General features: G+C 49.0%; 1 protein-coding gene across 1 annotated transcript in view; it reads left to right on the top strand.

The window, feature by feature from the left end:
* Positions 1-20,641, top strand: part of LOC144164984 (uncharacterized) — a 138,885-nt gene that overhangs the window by 36,045 nt on the left and 82,199 nt on the right. Inside the window, exons 3-4 of the mRNA XM_077695169.1 lie at positions 7,080-7,152; positions 18,481-18,672. Of these exons, the coding sequence (XP_077551295.1) occupies positions 7,080-7,152; positions 18,481-18,672 (265 nt within the window). The remainder of the gene's footprint in view (positions 1-7,079; positions 7,153-18,480; positions 18,673-20,641) is intronic.

Below are 20,641 nucleotides of genomic sequence, written 5' to 3'. Positions count from 1 at the left end.
AAGAAAATAGAAATAAGTTTACTGACGTTTCAGGAAGAGGACTTCCTTTCTTCAGAGTACAGAATAAGTTCGTTTCAGAGGTACATATGTACAGTAAATGTAGCAAGGGTGAGGGCAAGGTAAGAGAAGGGATTGTTTGTACAATTGGATCATGGTGGATTGGTAGCAAAAGAATGACGAGAGAGCGGGAAAAAAAATTATCGAAAGGATGATAAGAACACACAGTCACGCGGTACGAACATTGGAAAAAAAGAGAGAAGAACCACACACGGAAAAAAAATCAACAAGGTGATTCCCCCTCTCCCGTGGCGACAGGGGTGAAAGAGCGGTCAAAACAAAATATGCCCATGCACGTGTTTGACATGGGCAAATAAATTAGTCACGCGGAACGAAGAAGGTCCAAAGAAGATATGCCCATGCACACAAAGGGCGACCATCTGCCCATACACACCCGTTCTAAGAAACAGGGTAAGGTCATTGAAACATGAGACACTTGGCTTCTGTTAGTGGGAGGCAAGGGTCGCGCCCAAAAGCAGTAGGACAGGCAGTTTCGACAGGAAATGAGTGTACATTGATATACAAAGAGCGGGGAAAAAAGAGACAAGGTCAAACAAGTCATGAAAAGAAAGAAAATAGGCAGGTGCACGCGTGTGACGTGGCAGCAGGTACCGTATAAACCGGATTATAGGTCGACCCGGTATATAGGTCGACCCCCTACCTTGAGGTGGGAAAAGTTGACAAAAAAAATAATTTGGCAGAGAAGCGCACTCACAATGTCTATATTTATTTTCGACGCCCGTCTGTCACTGCCACTCACTATGCCTGCCGAAGTCACTCGTCCGAGCTCTCAGAGTCGTCCGAGGATGACTGCTTCGCACTGTCATCTTCCATGCCATCAGGCGCGTTGCTGATGGAGCACTTCCTAAACGCTCGTGTAACCATGTCGTCGGCAGCGACTGCCCAGAGAAGGACACCCAGCTTGACACGGTCGCAACCGGCCCGTATAGGTTTTTTTGTTGTCGCCGGCTATCCACTCATTGTACAGTTCGTGGAGCCGGTCCGCGCATGGCCTCCGGAGTGATCGTGAGCGAAGTTCCCGGACGAAGTCCGCCACTTTGTTCTCCAACTCAGGGTGCACCGCTTGACGTCCACAGAACGATCGGTTTCGGGGGTTGCACGCGCACAGCTTAGCTTTCTGGCTCCGCCAGTACCGCACACTTTTCTCCGAAACGCCTAACTCGCGTTACGCCGCCATATTCCCATTCTGCTCGGTGACTCAATCGCCGTCAGCTTAAACGCCGCGGTGAACTGGCGTCGACTGCCGTCATTCATCTCGGAACAGAGACGTACAGAAATGTACGCACGCACGCGTAATAGACGAGTAAAAGACGAAAAACTAGAGAAAAGCGAAATCAAATAAAGGCCTGATAGAGCGAGAGACCAGTCCGACACGAATGGCGATTGGCGACCGACTACGCTTGCACATTGTTGCCAGACAACGATTTACATTCTGCCAATGACCGCTATATAAGACGAGGGGTGACTTTTGTGCGGATTTTTTTGGAAAAAAACTCGACCTATATTCCGGTTTATACGGTAGTATGCATCTGGCCGGCGCATGGTACCAGTTCAGGGAATGTCGAGGTGGTCAGCAACGAAAATTGGAAAACAATAATACAGAGAAAGAGGACACGAAAGCAATCACACACCCTCGCGTACACAAATTGATTACAAGGTGAGAATATCAAAGCTAACAATGGTACTGCAGCCCAGATCACGTCTACCCAGATCACAATGTCCAGAATTGTTTGTCAGGTTTGGTTTTGTGAAGCCATTGTGCTAAAAAACGCGGTACTAGCAAGTGACTATACCCATCTACGGGAGCTCGATATTATTGAGGGAAAGAAATGAACAGGCGTAACACTAGCCTGAGAAATGCAGCCGAAATGTTAATCGGAGGAAAGACACGTTAATTTCCCATAACTTTCATTGATGCCAAACGACGCTGACTTAGACTTATAGATGAGATAGGACTCGCGAACCTCGCGATCGTGATGCGTTTTAAAACTAGATTCAAGAATTGTGGCCTTCAGTTGCTCAAAAGAATTACCAGGAGTGTTAACGTGTTAACATCCCCTTAAGCCCAGTAGCAGGTAGATTCTACCTTCTCCCTAAGATTCATAAAAATAACAACCCAGGTCGCCCCATTGTTTCTGGCATTGCTACTGTCACCGAGAACCTCTCGCGCTATGTGGACTCTCTAATTCGTGACATTTCCCCCAGCTTTCCATCCTTCATTAAGGATGCAAATGATTTTCTCTCGTGTATTCTGAAGATAGAAATTCCTAACAACTGTTTACTTGTTACCCTGGATGTCGTGTCGCTACACACTAACATTCCGCACGTGGATGGAATCACCGCTGTATCATGTGCGTATGAGCGGTCGGCGGGTGCCAAACCTATCGATTCTCTCACCCTTGAAACTTTCCTTCACCTTATCCTTGAACTTAACAATTTTGAGTTTGATGGTGTCAATATATATATATATATATATATATATATATATATATATATATATATATATATATATATATATATATATATATAAGAGAAGAAAAACTTCGAACAAGGTAAAAGCACGATTGTGGCCTACGTTTCAGCAAAGAGAACTTGCTTTCCTCAGGGCCCTGAGGAAAGCAAGTTCTCTTTGCTGAAACGTAGGCCACAATCGTGCTTTTACCTTGTTCGAAGTTTTTCTTCTCTTGTGTTCTCTATATATATAGTCTGAAAAGATAAAAACTCACAAACTCACACAGAGCGCGAAAAAAAAAGGTTAGTAGAGACAGAGACAACCGAGAAAGATGTAGAAAATAGAAACAAGTTTACTGACGTTGCAGGGAGAGGAAGGGAGTCCTCTCCCTGAAACGTCAGTAAACTTATTTCTATTTTCTACGTCTTTCTCGTTTGTCTCTGTCTGTACTAACCTTATATATATATATATATATATATATATATATATATATATATATATATATATATATATATATATATATATATATATATATATATATATATATTAATATATATATGTATATTGTAACAGAGATAGTCCACCATTTAGTAGAAGGCTGAAAGGGTTTATTCATGGACGCGGCGTGAATAAACCGCACATGGAATGAGCCGAAGCGATCAGCGAGCGTTTCGCGTGGCTGTTAGCGAAGGGGAGCGTCTGCCTCGTCCGCATCCGGTGTATACCCACATATGGGGCTTTTCCCATTATGGCTGATTCTCGTCACAGTTACTTCCATGGGCGCTACATACCCCCGGCGAGAAGGGGAACCATCCTGGTGACCTAAGGGGTACACGAGTCGCACCTCATAACAGAGTGCCAATTTGGTTTTAGAAAGGGACGTTCGACAGAGACAGCTCAGTTGACTCAGAAAGACTATATTTTGGAATCACTTGAAAAAGAATATTACACATTAGATACATTTGTCGACTATTCTAAGGCTTCTGATTGCGTTAACCACAAGATTTTACTAGAAATGTTGGGGTGCTATGGTTTTAGAGGAATATTTCAAATGCTAATTGAATCTTACTTTGCACATCGCTATCAACAGGTGACAATTAACGGTGTTGCTTCTGAATTAAAGCCTGTAAACACAGGAGTGCCGCAGGGCAGTATATTAGGTCCATTGATTTTTAATTTTTATATCAACAATGTTGTTAATATTGACGTAAAACCAAATTTGTCATTTATGCGGACGACATGAGCCTGTTTCTTAAAGGAAAACACCTCGGCAACCTTACAGAAACCGGTAATGCGCTGCTAAATAAACTGGATGCTTGGAGTAAAGCCGATTCCTTGACCATAAATGAAAAGAAAACGAAGGCTGTTCTGTCCCGTGCCAAGCGAAAACCTGCTGAGATAGATGTCGAGCTGAGACTTGGGTCGAAAAAGATTGAGTTTGTTCGGGTACTAAAAAGTCTTCGGATACTTCAAGAAGAGCACATGTCTTAGAACGACCAACTAGAAGCTGTTTTGAACAAACTGTCTAAAGCAGTAGGTATCATGTGTAAATTCACATTTTTTTCCCTCAAAATATAAAACTGTTACGTTATAGCTCCCTTTTTTACCATGCCTAACGTACTCATATTTTGTTTGGGGTACAACAACGAAAAGCAATATAGAAAAATTGTTAAAAATTCAAAAGAAAGCCGTTCGTACAATTGTTAATGCCGCGTATGACGCCCATACGGAACCCATTTTCAAGTACTTGAACCAATTACCTGTAACGGAACTTTACCACTCCACACTTTTAAAACGACACCAACTAGCTATTGGCCGCGAGGCCCACCACTGGAGAGGCCGGCGCTGCGATCGTTTTGACGTCACTTGTAGGATTACCGTTCCTATCTTGCTGCGTAGTTGGCTTGCATCGCGTTACACTTCGCTTAGGAAGCACGTTTTAAAAGTATTTTCGTGTTAATTTCCTTCGTTTGAAGTTAATTCTCAGTGCGTCAAGCGCAGTTCGACCTAATAGTGACTGTATAACCGTATCAACTGTAGTAGATTATCCGCAAACACCATGATCGTGGTCGGGTATTACGAATGCGACCGAAGCGTAAGCAGCGGCTTGTTTCCCCGATCAACAATGGGGACTACGACGATCGCCGAGTGAAGTTTCTAAATTTCTCTTGTTTGCAAGAAATGTATAAAGCAGGAAATCGTGAAGCGTTAACTGCTCGCAGAACCACACGCACCCGCCGTGCCTGCCCGCACAGCCGGAGGTGCGGCTCGAACGGACGCAGGTCGCGGCAGCAACAACTTTTCGGCGCTTTTTAAAATCACACAAGTCGTGGAAAAGAAGTTCCAGATTTGTGAAAGTGGATGTTAGTGTGATAAAAAATTATGATAGGTAATGTTGTCAGCTGTGGTTTTCAAAGCGATGCTCAAATATCTGCCGCGATTTACGCCGACTGGCCGCAGAGGTCGGTCCCGGCAGCGCCGGCCCGTTCACGCACAGTGCGCCGAGCGGCCAATAGGCCGTGCAGGTATCTTGATTGTCGATCGCTTCAACGGAAATCACCGCGCTTACATAGTTCCCAGCGCGGTGAAACGTTGTGTTAGTGACTGTCACTCGCAACTCTAACGGCGATGAAATATCTCCTGCTACGCCAAGCATTAAGTTCGCAACATCCGATTACGTCCGTCCGAAGCCGGTTGGGAGCTGTTGGCGCAGGCCCTCCCGTCGCGCACGTGCGTGTTGCGTTTGTGTTCCTCTAACGTCTTGGGGGGGCCCGACGCTCGGTTCTACTATTCTAAATATCCCCATTACCCGAAATCATTAACGACGTGTTTCGCCTCGTACGCAGCCTCGCCTTCTGTGAGCAGTCGTGAGTTTCGAAATTGATGCTTGAGAAATGCCGGCTTACTGTAAACATACAAAACACGCTGCAATTATAAATTACCACGCCGAGCACCTAATGAAAACTAAATATAGTCTTGTCCGAACCCGCTCGAAGGCGTTAAAAACTCGCGTTCATACCGTTCATACGTTGAGGACAAGTCGCGAAAAGTAAACATCAGCCGTGCAGAGTACAGGCTACGGCAGTGATCATTAATCGAATCCGGGCATGACTATAAAAACATCGTAGGGGGAATAGGCACTGATTAAGCCAAACTGCAGACCATAACAATACTTTTAAGCATGTGCGACGAAGCAGTGTGATCACCGATTTACCAGGCAATACGAGCAGTTCGCGCGGTGAGATCATAAGTGAGCGACGCGTTTCCGTCGCTGTTCCAAGATGTTTGCTTGCACACACATGTCCCGTCACAAATTTTCATAATGAATTTACAGTGTACTTTTCTGGGCATCAGGTGCATCGTCCTTGGCGATAGTTGGCTGCGTTTGTAAGAGCTGTGGGTCGCGATTTAGCACCGGTGCGTTGTTAAAACGCGACACCGCCGCGTTTAGCAACTACCTAAACGCGGCGGTGTCGCCGGGAACAAACGAGTCGCTGATTGCTTGCCCGAAGTATTTGGTTTACAGACAACTTTTTTGGTAATTTGCATCAAATCTACAAGTAGCGGGCGAAACGGTGTCCACAAGAAGAAAACACGCTTCCGCATACGCACGGTAAATGTGTTGTAGCAGACGACAACACGATTTGGCGTCCTACAAGTGACGTCACTCGTAGGTGGCGCCACAGTATGTCCTCGAGGCCAATTAGGAATAATGACGTGTTCATGATACAACTTTCCGGGCTGAAGGCAAGAGTTGCGGGTACATGAACATTCGGAAATTCCAAGAGTTAGAACGAACGATGGGTACGAAAGAATTCACTATCAATTAGCTGCCCTGTTAAATGCCATTGAGTCGTCTTGTTATTTTACTCATCAAAGAGCGTTTTTTACTGTTTTGTGTGCATTTTTCTTATTTGAATTTGGCTACTTGATTCTTCAGTCTCTTTTTTTTGTTGATTTTTGTTAATATTGGCCAATGCCGCTTGCCGCCTGTTGCACAGAGGGCCTGGGGCTAGTCAAGCTGTTTTTACGGCTTTTTTCCGGCTCCCTCCGCGCAGAAAGTGATTTGTTTGTTGTTTTTTCGCCCAATAATAAAAATCAAACCAAACTTATCACAGTACGGCTTGAGCCGCTCGACATGAACTGTCTCACGCCCACGACGGCGGCGGTCCGAAATGGGCGTTACGGGCTTTACAACATAATTCACAGGCGAAGTTCGCTCCACAACCAGGTAGAGGCCGTGGTATTGCAACACAAATTTCGGCTACAGCCCGGGAGTCGGGCACGGTAAGTAGTGCAAGGCGAGTGATTCTGGAAAGTTGGAGCTGTGACAGAAACATCATGACAAGCAGCAGCGCCGTGTTACGGGTTGTATCATGGTTGTATCATGCAAGAGACAACGAGCGGAACAAGTCACGGCTACTTTTATGTTCAAAGTTCTGAAAACGACCGCTGTGTATGTGGAAAGGCCCGCTAGGGCATGCTTCCGCGACCACCTTGAGATTGATCCTGACTGTACAGGGTACCTATACACAGGTTTTATTCGCAGGCACTTCGAGGGCTGCCATTGCGTCTTCCACCGCGGCAAACAGCGAGACCCCAAAGGACAGCTGCCTTTCCAAGTGAGTGCGCTTACGGGCTTTATGCCAAGTGGACTATTCCCCGACTACACCGATGCTCTCCGTGGCCCAGCCAACTGAACAGCAAGAGCGCCCACCGGAAGCTCTTGCAGCGGAGCTTCCTTGCGCTCCTTTTTTCTACAGCATAGCGTGCGTGCCTCAGACCGCGTCGACAGAGAGTCGGACGCGCTTTCTGCAAATCTAATGCTGCATAATGTGGTATAATGCTGCACAGCTCTCCATTCACTCTAGGTAGCTTCGAAATACATATACTGAAATGGGCCGGTATGAAAACTCTGTCATCACACTGGGTTTCATTCACTTATCATAAATAGTTCGTTCCTGCTGAAGTTATAAAGGTTACACAATTGCCCTCTGCTGTCAGTAAGTGCCCCCCTATGAAGGGAGTATTTCTTTGGAAGAGTTGAAGCTTGAGCTGGTTGGGACACAACTTTGAGAGTAGAGGGCAGCGCAATGAACGAGACGAAGCGGAGACAAGACAAACACAACCACTTGTGTTTGTCTCGTCTCCGCTTCGTCTCGTTCATTGAGCTGCCCTCTTCTCTCAGAGTATTTCTTTCTCTATTTACAGGTGCCCTCACGGCCGAAGCACAAGAGGGGAGTGGGTTTCATGAACAAGTAATGATCGCAGTGCATACGAGTCAGTCGTACAAAAAATGTATGCTCTTCCACTCTGTGAAGAAGGATGCCCTGCAAAGCTGGACGCAGTCCACGCAGTGCGCGAAATAGAACACGTTTGTGGGAATTTGCGATGGAGCGTACTTCCTAGCCAATTACCTGAATGAACCTCTGAAGGATCTAAGCTTTGTTCTTGCAGATAAACATAGAACTGCCTGTGTCCCTTTCGCGTCGTAAGCTGCAAGGCCGGGTTCAGACTGCTTCCGCAACTGTAGTATTTACTTTAAAGAATGAAGGCATTTCACGTCTCAGCCAACTGAACTGCGTGATATGCCATTTTTTTACGTCCATAAACCACGATACGTTTTCGCGACGGTAGTCTGAACATAGCCTAACGCACAAACCCAATCCGCTCTACCACAAAGGGCTCCGGAAAGGACCCAATGGGCCGTCTAAAGGCCGCGTTTAAACCTCGCACCAGCATAACAGACATGCCATCCATCTATAGCTGCGCGGGCACGCCCACCATCTTCCCTCCCACTATTCTCCCCTACAATCCTGCGCACAGACAAACCGGTCATGGGCGCGTGCTTATAAGTGACAGACGTCGCAGAAAATATCCCCCTAAAGCATTCATAAGAGGGTATATTGGCTCACGCCGGCGTTCCAAGCGGGCAAGTTGCTGTTCATCCGGGAGGAATCAACGAGCAGCACTTGAGCAGGTAACGGTGGCGCAACCAGCTTTCCCTTGTTTTTCCTCTCATTCGCGCTTGTGTTCGGGCCAACGCTTGAATTCTTGCTCTTCTTCCTCCAAACGAACGCCATGCATCCGTCCCAAAGCGATTTAAAACCTGGAAGCCCTTGAGCTCTATTCTCGTGTACAAACATGTGGCTGCCCGTTTTACTTCCTCCTCGTGGGCATCTTGCTGTGCGTGTAACGCATCAACCCACACCCGAATCACCTGATTGAGGAGGACAGCCGACTAATCGTATTGACACGTGTAATTTCGACATCTAAATATCCCACTATCACAACCGGTATTTCATCGGTAGCGGCATGAAGCCTTGCTGTGCGAGCACGCCCCTTTTTTCTACCCGAAAACTATGCAGGCATAAACCGGCAACGGGTGATGGCGCATACTTAGGCGTGAAAGACACCGGCAGAATGTCGCTCGGAAGGCTTTCCAAGCTGAAAAAGCAACATGGGCAACTTCCCCAGCGTTCCAACTGGGAAAGTTTCTCATCTAGCGGCAGGAATTCGCAGCTACTTAGCGAACTGATTTTGAGCGGAAACGGCGACGGCTAGTTTGGGTCGTTTTAAGGGCAGCCCTTTGGCAGCTGTTACCTGGGCTTCGCGGGAGCGCCGTCTGTTTATGGCCGCGTAACCGAGTGAGCGAATGCAGCAGCCGCGAAAGAAAGAAAACGGAGGGCAGGAGGAGGAGGAGGAAACTTTATTGGACAGATCCATCGAGCTTGTAAGTGGGCGGGGTCCTCAGTCCAGGACTCCGTTGGTGTGGCCTGCCGTCTTCGCCCTTTCAGCAAGCCAGCATCTTGCGAAGGGTGAAGTGGAGTACGATACGTGTGTCTACTGTGACATCTTTCTCACTGCCTTTCCCTGACAGGTCTCATGCTTCGCCACCAAGGAGCGCCCTCCCCCTGGCAATTTCCCCAGACGCTGTTCCATTCTCCGCTAATCCAATCCACATGACGTTTGGGCGGGAGGTTCAAACACGATAGGCAACAACATGCTATCTGCTCCCGTGTGCGAGGCTAATCTGAATCACATGACATTTGCACGGGAGGTTCAAACACGATTTGCAAGACGCTGTCCTGCGGCGGCGGCGCACTGCGAGGTAGCAGGAAAGTAGCTCACGCCGCCGTTCGTTCACTGATCACTGAAACACTTTTCTTAGACGCCGCAGAAATACGCCGTGACCGAGCAGACTGCAGCTGGCGCTGCGCACAAATTTTATATTAGTGAGTGTAGTAATCGTCAGTGCTATTTTTGGCGCCCATACATGCTTCTGCTTATTTCTCGCAATCATCAGATAACCGCACTATCGCCGTTAGCTGCCGCTTGCGCAACTTGCCGAAGGGGCATCGGTGGAGGCGAGGGGGAAAGTAGTTGTGAAAGACGTGTGAGCGGTGGTGAGGAGGAGCCCTCCAGCGGCGCCGAGTAAATTGATGACACCGGAATGAAAATGAAAACTGGGGGGGGGGGGGGGGGGGTGAGACATATACTGCTTTGCAGTAAACAAAGAACAATAGCCAGAACACGGTACAAAACAATGTCCCCAAAATGTGTATGCGTGAGTATAACCACTTACTCACGCGAGCCTCCGAAAAGAACGCCATATGGGTGAAAGTAGCTGCAGGAACGTCAAGCCCCGAAAGAAAAGAACCGGGCGCACGTCTCGATTCCGTATGCGCACACTCTCCCACGGGCTGAAGAATGTGGCGGCTAGGTATGGGGTAAGGGCGATGTTTAAAGCACCAAGGATGCTGGGAGGTGTATGCGCAGCCATCAAAAAGAAAGTAAAAGGAAGGGCGCAACGCGAAGCGAAGGCTGTGGCACAAAACATCGGTCCCAGCATGTAAGATGTACCACAGGGGTAGTTTGCAATGTCGGATTATCATGTCCAGTGAGCTATGTCAACAAACGGGAAGGTGTGTAAATGTAAGACTTAAGGAACATGAGCGGGCCATCAACAACAAAGACGAAGTATCACAATTGAGTTTGACGCCACACGTGCTTGCACAAGCATACTTGTCAAACAACCAGGGATATACTCGAAGCCTGCGTAATCGAAAAACGAGCCGGCAAATGTGTCAGCCAGCCGTCCCTAGGACTATCGCCGCAAGAATTAGCATATTTAGATAAGAACACGTGACGCAATTCATAGTAGGAGTGTGTAACATGGGCCAGTTGTGTGTACATATGTTCCTTCTTTTCAAAATAAATTTTAGTTGCGAGTGGCGCCCTGTTTGTCTGTAGCTCAGTCGTTCGTCCGTTTCTGTGAATGCGTTCCTTTCTGTGAACCCATTGTCTCCTGCGGTAATATTATGCCTGGTTTCCGTTGCACCGCTCCTATGTACCGATGCATGTTTGGCGCCTGAAATTCCTGAAGTCCCATTGCCAAATCAAGGCTTACTGGTTTGTCGGGTTAATGGGCGTGCGCATGCTACTGTGGTTAGTGGTTGGCCGCATTGTTCCTAGCGTTTTCTTCGTTGGGGCTGTAAGGGTGTAAATGTTGTTCTGGTGCAAACCGGCCTATAGTTGAGCTTGCGAACGTGGAGGAACTATCGTGTCTGGCGGTGGGAACCTGCATGGCTTCGAGCGTTTGCGGCAATATGCCCAGAGTTTCTCTCATCTCGATGGTAAGTTACTGAAATCTATAGTTGGACGGAGTCCAGTCTGGTCGCGGTGGGTCATAATACAACGGGAATAAAAACACCGACCAAAAAATATATTTCGTAAAATAAAAGACGTTTCGGCTCCCACACGGGAGCCTTGTTCAAAATGAATTCGTCACTACATCACACCACGTTTTATGTATGTCTAAAGCCCGATCTACATGAAGCGATTTCGCCTGCGAATTCGCTGATGCGGCGCCGCTCGTGCGGCAAAACCACCTTTTTTCGTTGCTGCGGCAAAGTGCCAAACATTTGAAGCGGTCGAGCAAACGCCGCTCGTGCGGCGTGTGCGGCGTAGAGCGGCCGGACCTGCGGCCAATATGAGCACAGCTCGGCACCACTTGCACGCTTGGAAACCAGATGGCGTTGTTTGTATGAGTGGGACAAAAGCGCGGGCACACCAAAACGTTTGTCTTCTCTGCTGCGTGTGCGTATATTGATATAGAATTGGCGATTCTTCTATAAAACCGCAAATAAACTTATATTTACCGCAAACCAGGCAGAAACAACTTGCCAAGAAAGTAAAATAAAACCACCCTTGATAAAATCACAACAACCTTTGTTGGGGGCAAACTTAATTCAGTCTGCAAACAAGGCGCATCTGAAATGCGAAAATCGCGACGTTCGCAGGCCTCATGTAGACGACAATTCCAGGCATTGCGAACTTCGCAAGTGCGAATGTTCGTTCCAGCGGATTCGCAGGCGAAATTCGCTCCATGTAGAACGGGCTTCAGAATGTGACGTTGGCAGTGGGAGTAAACTGGAGGCAGATTGCCCTGCGCTCGATTCAATGTTCGATCCGTTGTCTGAACAGGGCTGACTACGCGGACAAGATGCTTTCTTTACTTGAAGACGAAAGCACGTACACTCGCCTGGCCCGTGATCCCACTGCAAGACTTCAAAAGGCGCTCCAGAAGCTGCTGTCCAATGTTTTCCGGTTCGTTCTCCCGCAGCACACGTGGCTCTGTTATTCGCTTCTTTGTCACAATGGTTCTGCCCCTGCAATATACGGCCTCCCTAAAATTCACCAGTCCGATGTGCTCCTGCGCCCAATTGTCGACTATACCCGTTCGCCCCTTCACAAACTTTCTGGCTTCTTGCTCCGTATCCTCTCCCCTTTGGTTGCAAGAACGAGTACGCATGTGCACAATTCTCAAGATTTTATTGAGAAGGTTCGCGACGTGGCACTTGACAACGGGGACGTGATGGTTTTCTTTGATGGGAAATCCCTCTTCACAAGTGTTGCCGTTGGTCTAGCTGAGTCAGTTTGCAAGGACACCATCGAAGCTGATGATACGTTGCCCGAAAGGTGCCCCATTGAAGCAGCCGACCTAACGAAACTTTTGCATTTCTGCTTGTCGAACACGTATTTCAGCTTCCAGAAGGAATTCTTCAAGCAGGTGCAAGGAACGGCTATGGGTGCGTCCATTTCAGTCACGGCCGCGAATTTAACCATGGAATCCCTCGAGAGCCGGGCGCTCGCAACGTTCTCTCCGCCCCCTAAAGTATTCCTGCGCTACGTTGACGACTAGTTTTGTGCCATACGAAGAAGTGCCTTGACTCGTTTTACCTCGCACTTCAATAGCATGCAAGCGGCAATGCAGTTCACGGTGGAAGAGGAGGTCAATTGCCAACTGTCATTCCTGGATGTCCTTGTGAAGCGGATTGGGTCAAAGCTCTCTTTCAGTGTCTACAGGAAGCCGACGCACACGGGCCGCTACCTGCACTTCACTTCTGTGCATCCAGCCTCTCACAAAAGGTCCGTGGTGACCACCCTGTTGCAACGGGCCAAGAGAACTTGAACTGAGCAGAACGACCTCGCCATTGACTCTGCCAGTGTTCGTCGGGACCTCGGTGCCTGCGGCTACCCCCGTTCCTTTATTTCGTCGGTGGAACGCCAGCTGTCTCACCCGGCACTTCCTTCGGCCCCTTCAAGACCGAAACGTGCACCTGTTCCGTACGTTCCCGGAATCAGCGAGACCCTTTCCCGTGTCATGCGCACGTACGGCGTCCAGATAGCGCACATGCCTACTCGCAAACTGAAGGATGCCCTGGTCAATGTAAAAGACAAGTTTTCGAAGGAAAATTTCCCAGGAGTGGTATACTCCGTCCCTTGTGGCGATTGCGAGTATAGCTACATAGGAGAGACCGGCAACTTCTAAAAACGGATAAAACGACATGACTACGACGTCAGAAAACGTCACGTGGCTTCAAACGCTCCGGCTGAGCATGCTGACACTTCGGGCCACGAGATAAACTGGGGCGCGGCACGCATTCTTGCAAAAGAGAAGAACCTGACGTCACGACTTCATCTGGAATCATTGATCATACAGACAACGGAGCGAACATTGAATCGAACGCAGGGAAATCTGCCTCCAGTTTACTCCCTTTTGCCTACGTCACATTCTTAGACGTATAGCCGGTAAAAGGCTTGTCTATAACACAGCGTTCGTACTCTCAGAGCCCTATTCTGCCCCGCCGGAGCGGGATTTGAATAAAACTACTGCGGAATTCTGAAGTCTTAGCCCTTCGCTTTTGCCTCCGACATGTTCGGAACGAGTATGTTTCGGCAGTTTTTGGTAGTAGCTGGTTGAAGTTGAAATCGCTGTTATAGACAAGCGTTTTACCGGCTGTACATAATACGTGGTGTGATGTACTGACGGATTCATTGTGAACAAGGCTCCCGTGTGGGAGCCGAAACGTCTTTTATTTCACGAAATACATTTTTGGTCGGTGTTTTTATTCCCGTTGTATCATGGTGAGTTACTGTAGCTTCCTTAGGCGGCCATTTCTGGCATGCTCCTGGGTTTCAAGGGTTTGTTGGACTCCAAGGTCAGCTGCGCAAGACGGCCTTCGCCCGGGGTTCCTGCGCTTGTTGCAGCTCATGCGCGGCGGTTGGGGTGCCCACGTATCTGCGATCTGCGTGGGCGCCTTTACCATGTTCGCTAGAGGCTCTGTGGTCTCTGCTAACGCAGCAAATGCTGCCGAGTTAGTGGGCGCCGACATTTCAGTGGTCTCCGTCTTTGGTCGCGAACGACTCTGTTATTGACGGAACAGGCTAGTTCCGGGGAAGTGCCTCATTGTGGACTATCGGTTTGTTTCCGTTTCCATGTGCGTGATAGTGTAAGGAAGAGTGGGAGAAGAAGCCTGGCCTCCGCGTTTCGGCGTTATGCACTCAGGCTCCAAGCCCGCATGCAGGTTGGGGGAGTTGCGCTGCCGCTGCGCGTCCTGTTGGCTCGGCCGGTTGACTCGGCTCGCATTTTCACGTCTTGCGAAAAACAGCGCGCAAACGGACGGCACGAAAGAAAGGTCAATACAAGCACAACAGCAGTTGTGTTGTGCACCTTCCTTTCTTTCGTCCCGTCCGTTTGCGCGCTGTTTTTCGCAAGGCCTCGCTCACCAAGTAGCCCGCCTTCCAGTTTTGCTCAGCATTGTCACTGTGCAGCGACTCAATTTTTCGTTGCTGCTCGGGGGTCTTCGGGTCCTGCACTTGAACTTGCTTTTGTGTTAACTGTTCTTGCTGGTTCTTCCTAAGCTTGATTCTCTTGAGGTAAACAGCCTTCGTTGTTTCAGCATCTGCTTTTCGCCTGGCTGGGCAACCTTCGTAATTGGCTGGATGCTCGCCGTGACAGTTGACGCAGCTCAGGTGGCAATCAATCTGTCGGTCGGGATCATCGAAGAGCTTGCGGCATTTCTCGCACTTGTAAGAACCAGCCGGTGGGCACAAATGGAGTAACACTTGTCACCGAATTGCGCTTTTTGCATATGGAGTTTGCAACTGTACTTGGCCATGTAAAACAGGACGTAGTGTGGGATGTATGTTCCTCGGTACATTATAATGGCCATTTCTCGTCTTCCCATCATCCGGGCATGAACGACGGCGGTACCCGGGGCACAATGGTTGGCCATCAGGTCGCTGGTCAGGGTTCCTGTTTTGTCCTCCGGGAGACATGCACTTTCCTTGTTTGGTCTGAAATGTCGATGCTGATGGTAACCTTCGCCGCGGCAGTTTATTGCAAAATTTTAATGGGCTGCAGTATGCCCTGCAGTTTCAGTGCCCTGCGAATGGCGATTATAGCTGCAGGTAGTCGAAAATCGGCTAGAGTGATGCCTTCTTCGGATCTTAGGATGAAGGTGGTTTTTTTTTTGGACGGCATTTGCGCGTTTCCAAGTACCCTCCCGTGCTCTTCAGGCCTTGTATCCATGGGTCTGAACTGGAGCCGGCTGTCTGGAGGTGTGACGAATGCCCAGTCAGCGTGCTCCGATTTGGTGTTGTCTTCGTAGCGAGCGGTGAAAAAGATTGGCCGTCATCCCGCCCTGCGAAAGTGAATGTCCACCACAGCTGTTGTCAACCCCTACAAATGGTGATGGAGGAGGGTATGAAAGGTTTCTCGTCGTCTCGCCGGACGTGTCGCTTGCGCTCGGCTAGTGTCACTGCATAATGGTACAGAGTACCGGGACTGTTTCTCCCACTTTTCTCTGCCGCCGCCGTGATCATTGGTCAGTTCGTTACGTGACATTTGTTTACACTGTGACGGTTCATGGGCGCTGCCATTTTGTTGTTCATGCGTTTTGGGGCCCATTCTCAGTGAACTGGCGATTTGCCTGAAGTCGTTTCTGATTGTCTTTCAATATTGGTCACGTGCTTCCGGTTGACAGAGCGGTTGCGTGTGCTTTCGTCATTGTCACGTTTCATCACGTTTACGGGCACCAGTTCTAAAGTTCGCCTTAGAGAGCGCATAATTCCTGGCGGGCAATTAAAAACTGGACTAAATGCAGCGGACGTGACAACGTGCGCCTGTCTTTGCTAGTCAATAACAATACGGCTTGTATGTCAAGCACTCTCTGTGATTGGCTGAGAAGGCGTGACGTAATTTAAACAGCTGGCGGGAATGATCACGTCACACGTCGGCAACTTCAGTTTGCGTAAAAGTAACGTAATGTTACGTAACGGATTGAAAATAGCGGTTGCTGTCGCCGTGAAGTACGGCAAAAAATTACCCCGGCCTTCGGCGCCATGAAAGCCCCGCGAATTTGCAGCAGGCGCAGTTTCGCATGACGCGCGGGATAGAGCATGTTTTCTACCGAAAGAGATAACAGTTTCGACTGTTTCCAAGTCAGCGATAACGGAGCATAGAAATAGCGTGCTGATGTAGTTTGCTTGTATGTTTGGCAATAAAATAAAAATTATTTGTTTGGCGTAACCCCAACATAAGACGGCAGCACAAGTCTCTCCATGACAATGAGAACCCAATGCATGGAATTTGTCCACACACCTTCTAGTAAGGTGCTAGGTCACATTATCAAACTCAATAAAAAAATGACAAAGAAAAGTGACTGTTTTATGCATTACTGCGCTGATTGAAGTAGAGTTTTACGAAATAGTGAATCGGCAACATCGGTACGTTCCGCGGTTATCAGGCGTAGCGCTTCGCCGCCCTTAAGCATCATACAAGCGATGGTCTCGGCCGTCTTTTTATGTGATCACGCCATAAAATTCTAACCTAGTAGCAGACGATAGTGTGGCGGCGGTGGCGGCCGGGAAGGTGATAGCGCAACAAAGCTTGCATTGAAGCAGATAGCTGAACTATGTTACTAAAAGCCATTGAAAAAAATAAATAAATAGTGTAAAAAAGATTGCGTGATGTTCTTCAGCTCAACATCCCCCTTTCGCTCGCTTTTGAATCACCGTTACTCAATCGCCTGGTGGTGTTGACGCCGATTTTTACCTGCGCGAATGTGTTTCTCTTCTCTTTGTTTCTCTGAGACGGTGTTTCTCAGCTACCGCCTTAATTTTCATAATACATGCCAAAGGTTTTTTATCTTTTATGCGTAATATTTGATACCTTGGTTGTGATCTTTATGAATGAAGCGTCAAATCGTCATAGCTATACGTGCATCACGTCACTGATTGCTTATGTAGTGCTTACGAAGAAAACATGCCGAATTGACTGTAAATTTCTGCAGTCGAGAATAGCGCCCTTAGTCGGTCAAGTCTGGCAGGCTTAGCCTGTCGTCCCTGCTCTGCGGCTGTGCGAGACTGACGTTGTGCCGAATGTGAATAGAAGATCACCCGCGTAACAGCATTTCACCAGCCGAATTGTGTCCAAAGATGCCGTTTCGCTGCATCTTTCGTAGTGTTGTTAACAAACGACCCGGTCGATGTTAACGGGTGAGGCCGTAGATGCGGCAATCTCGCAACAGTGATAAACGCCGAAATGGCCGCCGTTGCTGAATTGCGTGCCTCAGTGGCTGTACCTTATCGACTCACACTACGCTCGGCTTTTGTGGCGGCAAATGCTGGGTCCTGCGTAGACTGACGCATGAGCTTAGCGTCTCGGGCAAGTGCTCTATTTAGTACTCATTATCAACATTCATTATGATGAGCGAGCATGTTATCCTAGATGATTTCTCACTGCTCCTGGACACTAGACACAAGGCTAGTCTACTGCTGCTGTCTAGCCTTGAAAGATAATCTGTAAACATAATCTTTACCAGGAACACATGATTGAGGGGGGGGGGGGTCTCATTGTTCACAGGCACCTTATCATCCATAATGCGATTTCCATGCTTGTTTCGTGGTTCCCCTAAACGAATTCTTAGGTTTCTGCTGCACGCCTGATTATAGTGACGCATGTGCTCGGTTTCCTAGGTCTTCGCGCCTTGGCGTTATTGCCTACGGTGCTGAAAACATTGGGATGTAGTGGCAGTGATTTCCCTACAACCCCGTAGGGGGTGTGTAGACCCTCCCTCGTGTTTCTGGACACCTCCCCACCTCCCCCATTAATCACTAAATATTGCTCATGAGAATTCTTGTATTAAACGTCTGGGCAGTTTGGTCAAGTCCCAATAAAAGTAAAACTGAAACACCACGCTGCATCAGAACACATCAGAGCGCGCGAGAACATATCCGGCGCGGTTGATTTCCCGCGGCGTCTTGCGCGATTCGCGCAGAGCGAATGCACCACCCAACTTGCGTCACGTGAATAAGTTTTGGCTACAATTCGGTGACGTCACGCAGACCTCGCGGGGAAGCAACCCCGCCGGATATCCGGAAGGCATTCTGGCGCCAATAGAATTCTGCCCCCGGTGGTCGTCCCTCCATAACCACGACCCGATGTCTCCACCATCGGCAGGGCGTGGCCTATGGGCGCGGCATGCGTTCTGCCCTGGCCGTGGCCCCAACGCAGGTGTAAACAAACGTATGTCTTGCCACGCCGCAGCCAAGGCAGCCACGAACTGTGCCGTCACACGGCAGGCATTGCTTTCCCCCCGCAGGCTACCGTCGCCGTGCAGTTCGGAGGCCGGCGACACGCCGTCCGTTCCTGCGGCGGCGAGCAGCGGCTGCTTCGACGCCCCCTCGCCGGCGGCCAACGGCTTCGCGCAGCCATCCCGACGGTTCCTGGTCGGTTCGCGGCAGCCCTCGTTTATTTCCACCTCTCACGACCTGATCAAGCCGCTCATCTCGAGGTGCGCGCACGTGAGGGTTGACCACCTTTAAGCCCTGTCTGCGGCACAGAGGTCCAAAGATAAATTGCGTTTCCAGCGCGCTTCGGAAATGCTAGTAACTCTCAACGCTTGCCAAGAGGCTACACTGGCCCACGAAGCCAAACTTTGATTTCATTGATCGAGGGGTTTAGCGCACGGACGCTACGCAGGCGATGAGGCGCGCCGTAGTGGTGGGCTCCGGATTAACTTCGACTACCTCGGGATCTTTAACGTACGCCAAAGGCTCGAACACACTGGCGTTTTTCCTTTTCGCCGCTATCAGAAAAGCGGCCGGGAATCGAACCCGCGTCCTCGTACGATTGATTGATTGTAGGGTTTAACGCGCCGACGCAACGCAGGCGATGAAGCCCGCCGTAGTGGAGGGCTCTGGAATAATTTAGACCACTTGAGGATCTTTGACGTGCGCCGAAATCTCGTACACGCGGACATTTTTGGTTTTTTCCTCCTTCAAAAAATCGTCCCTTGCGGCCGGGAATCGAACCCGCGACCTCGTGCTCCGCAGCGCAACGCCTTAGCCACTGAGCCACCGCGGCGGGTCCATCGTACGGAGCCGACTTTCGCAGTTACGATTAAAAGCGAGCTCTCTGCGCGCAGTACCGCCGTACTCCCGGACAGCACAGCGACCAGGATGGCAGAAGAAATTCGAGACTTGACACACAATACTCTAAATTGTAGGATGCGCTGCCCCAATGTGTCCGCATTTCTACCCTTAAGCAGTTTCTCTAAGTGTACCGGTATTTAACCTCCGAGCTGTTGTAGGTTGACCCTGTTTGTAAATTTCTTGCACCGAGTCACGCAAAGGAAGCAGCAGATTCCCAGACCCATTGACAGAGGGTGCAGTGAGCTCGCCGGCGGAGTGCGCGTCCGATTTACACGAGGCGTCGTGCACCTTTTCCTCTGTGACAGGAAAGCTTACTTCCAGACCTGCGCCGCGACCTTTCCAGTTCTGCGCAGGGCAGTGGCTTCGGCCGCCTCGCTCAGTAGCCGGCGCAGCCGGCAGAACATACACTCGCTCACTTCCCCCTACGGTGAAACGCGGAGGCTGCTATGGCGGCGTTCCCGCACGACTCTGGAACTCGGGATGACGGACGGACGCGCAACTCAGCTCCTCTCGGGAGCCACGTACTGTCACGTAGCCAAAGACGACGCAGTTGTCTTGAAGGAAAAACAAGTTTATTGCAGCGAACTTGTGCGCCGCTAACAACTGTTGGCTGTGTCTTTTATAGATTCATCTACTTTTGATTGTATACATACCGACTTGCAGTAGCTATAATACTATTTTCGTTAACTTGAGTTTATCCTCTTGATTCGTGTTTTTCCTCCTTCAAACATTGTATTTTCTGCGTTTTGACTCCTTACTTGTGCTTATTTTTTTGGCTTCTGGCGTTTGTTGCTTCTCTGTCGTTAGTTCCCCTTTACAAATTATGTGCTCCACCTTACGCTATGCCCTTCCATGGGCCTGTAAGGTATCCTGAATAAATAACTAAATAAATGAATAAATACACAGGCAGCGAAGCAGCAGTCAAGTAAGTGGCGTGCCCAGGCGAGTGTCGGCGAATCGAACATAACCGCGTCTGCTCTGCGGATATTTATCTCTTGGCGCCAGTGTTTCTCGAACCGTCGAAGTACATCCAGAACAATGCAGGTCACAGAGCATTATTCTAGGCTGGTGACGTCAGTTCGAAGCACTCTCCCTATCAAAGCAGATAACACGCGCGGCCCAAAAAATGGAACACGCGCTTCACTTGGCCCATGGATAACACAGACAACGCAGCAAGGCGCACCCGCTCTACAAAAACAAAACATCAATAAACAAACTCAATGCATGTTTCGCGGCATTACCCCTCCTCTAACAGTGCATCGACCGATGCTAAAATAAAAGACAGCCCGAACAAACAACAAAAAAGTCCGTCATCTTGCGTGGTAAAGT

Source organism: Haemaphysalis longicornis, unplaced genomic scaffold, assembly GCF_048455015.1.
Source record: "Haemaphysalis longicornis isolate Haplotype H1 unplaced genomic scaffold, Haemaphysalis longicornis Haplotype H1 scaffold_14, whole genome shotgun sequence".
In the NCBI taxonomy this organism is placed as follows: domain Eukaryota; kingdom Metazoa; phylum Arthropoda; class Arachnida; order Ixodida; family Ixodidae; genus Haemaphysalis; species Haemaphysalis longicornis.
This window is presented reverse-complemented; position numbering and strand designations above follow the sequence as displayed.